Source organism: Octopus bimaculoides, chromosome 13 (assembly GCF_001194135.2).
Source record: "Octopus bimaculoides isolate UCB-OBI-ISO-001 chromosome 13, ASM119413v2, whole genome shotgun sequence".
Taxonomy (NCBI): domain Eukaryota; kingdom Metazoa; phylum Mollusca; class Cephalopoda; order Octopoda; family Octopodidae; genus Octopus; species Octopus bimaculoides.
Genome location: NC_068993.1, coordinates 59,402,876 through 59,405,219, shown reverse-complemented (window position 1 = coordinate 59,405,219; position 2,344 = coordinate 59,402,876). Strand labels below are relative to the sequence as shown.

Sequence of the window (2,344 nt, the reverse complement as noted above, 5' to 3'; positions counted from 1 at the left end):
TTACGAACATTTTTCACCTAACCCTTCACCACCCCTCCGGACCAATTTTGGCCAAATTAATTTTGCACTATGCACTTACAAAAGATTAGGAGAATCCTTTTCGGTGAAAAAAAAAAAAAGATTGAAATATTGAGATTTTTCAATATTTTCTCCCCATAAAAACACACTTATGCTATTAAAAAAAAAAAAAATTCAAAACCTGGAGTAAGAAAAGAAACAACCCAAAATAAGGAAGTGAAAAAAACGCAAGAAAGCATGGTGGCCATTAAGGTGTCTTGGTTACCTAGATTGCTGAGGCCTTGTCAATAGATAAATACTTTACGTAGAACAAACATATAATCAATATTCAATATTAATAATATGTATATTATCAATATACATATTGGTTTCAGATTTTGTTGGGGGAAGCTGTAAATAGATTACATCGACCCTAGTGCTTAATTTTATCGCCCTCGAAAGGACGAAAACTAAAATCGATCCCAGCCACATTTGAACTCAGAACATAAAGTTGGAAGAAATACCCACAAAGCATTTTTTCTGACGCGACAACAATTCTATCAGCTCACCACTATGTTTATACAGAAATCCTAGAAGTTCTACATTTCCTCGAATTTTTTTAAAATCAGAATTTAAAATACGGACAATACAATTTGTTTTTAATTTTTTTGTTGTTGTTGATTAAACCCCAGCTATGGACCTCTCCTGGGTGCCGCATCATTTCAATAAATATGTTTATGGCGGTGGAGATACTGAAAACATAATGCATGTCAGAACTAGAAAGGTGATTGTGAGGTGTGCTAAAAACAACAGCTAAATCGTCATTAAATCACACAAGCGTAGGAATTTCCGTGTGTAGAACACAAATTCGCAAATATTTTCTGAAAATTTTTAAAAATAAAAGTTATGACGGGTTGGTTATATGGGTTGTTTAAACCAGAAATCCGCCATGTGAAACAATTCAATAGCTTGTCAATGACAAACAACTAAATAATAACTAAATAATCCCACTTTTAACTATTTATATTCAGATACTGCAAAACCCTAAATTCTTCCCAATAACTGCTTAATTGCTAATAAATACCATAAATATAAGAAAAAAAGTTATAAAAGCCAGAAGCGTGAAAAATCGAACGAAGAGTTATTTCTTATCTTTATTTCCTGGTTGTTTATTTAATTATAATTCCGAACAATTTCTATTTAATTTCTGAACGAAATAATAAAAGACTAAGTTTTACAAATTAAAAAGACGATAAAACGGTATTCTTTAGATTCGACTCGAAACAATAAGACGATTAACTTGTGTAATACTAATCTATGACAAATTACAAAATTACTTACGTTTATCATCATCATGTACACCTTGAATAATTGAATATATCATAAAACTGGTGCCGTTCAATGAAACACTTAATTTCCTGCTCTCTCCTTCTTTTCTTCTCTCTCTCTCTCGCCAAAGTGAAAACTCTTTAGACGAAGAAACAGCCCGGATATAAAGGAACGATCGCGGAATTATCCACACAAGTTTCGGTTAATGATTCTTATCTCGTCTTGTCATACATACATAACACCCACACACCCACACAACATAGTGCTTACTATGGGATTCAACAAGTAGTAAAAAAACCCACCGCTGTATAGAAATGTAAATTACATTCGATAATGGTGTTTAATTGCTATTTTTTCCACCCGTTTTGTATTTGTATTTTTAATACGGTTATGTTTTATATATGTATCGTATACACATATCTTTACTGCACACACACATGGACATTAAACATGCTTATCACATTCATACACACATACATTCTTAAACATTGAACCCTTCTCCGTATTTTATAAGGTCAATAAAACTGTTATTGTTAATAAAAGAATATTTTCTTTAAAACTTCTTTCTTTCTTTACTTTTTTATTTATTTAATATAAGATATACGGTTTAAATAATTTCTATATAATTTTTAGCCGGTAGAAAACAAGGATATGAAATTAAAATGATTTAAAGAAAAAAATTATTGCATCATTACTTAATTTATATTTTCTGAATAAGTTTTCTGTTAAAACAGCAGCCAAATTTCTCTCAGATCGCACATGACCGTTTCAAAGTTGGATACAATCTGGGATTGTTCCTCCATACCACATCTTGGATGCTGCAGTAAATGGGAGGGTCACTGCTTCCATAACCGAACGGAACAAATCCTGAAGTATCGGGACCTGTCAGCGCAGCCGGCCCAAGTGTTGCTGGCGCCCCGGGCAAGCTGGACTTCGGCTTGTACAATTTCCTTGTCTTTGTTACGCTCTCCTTGGGGACCCAACACATGGCGCCGCAGGTGACTGCTCGAGTTACCGG

The 2,344-nt window shown here is 33.4% G+C and overlaps 1 protein-coding gene across 1 annotated transcript in view; it reads right to left on the bottom strand.

The window, feature by feature from the left end:
• Window positions 1-1,744, bottom strand: part of LOC106874402 (uncharacterized) — a 21,802-nt gene extending 20,058 nt beyond the window's left edge. Inside the window, exon 1 of the mRNA XM_052972512.1 lies at window positions 1,339-1,744. Within this exon, the coding sequence (XP_052828472.1) occupies window positions 1,339-1,353 (15 nt within the window). The 5' untranslated portion in view covers window positions 1,354-1,744. The remainder of the gene's footprint in view (window positions 1-1,338) is intronic.
• Between the last annotated feature and the right edge of the window lie 600 nt (window positions 1,745-2,344).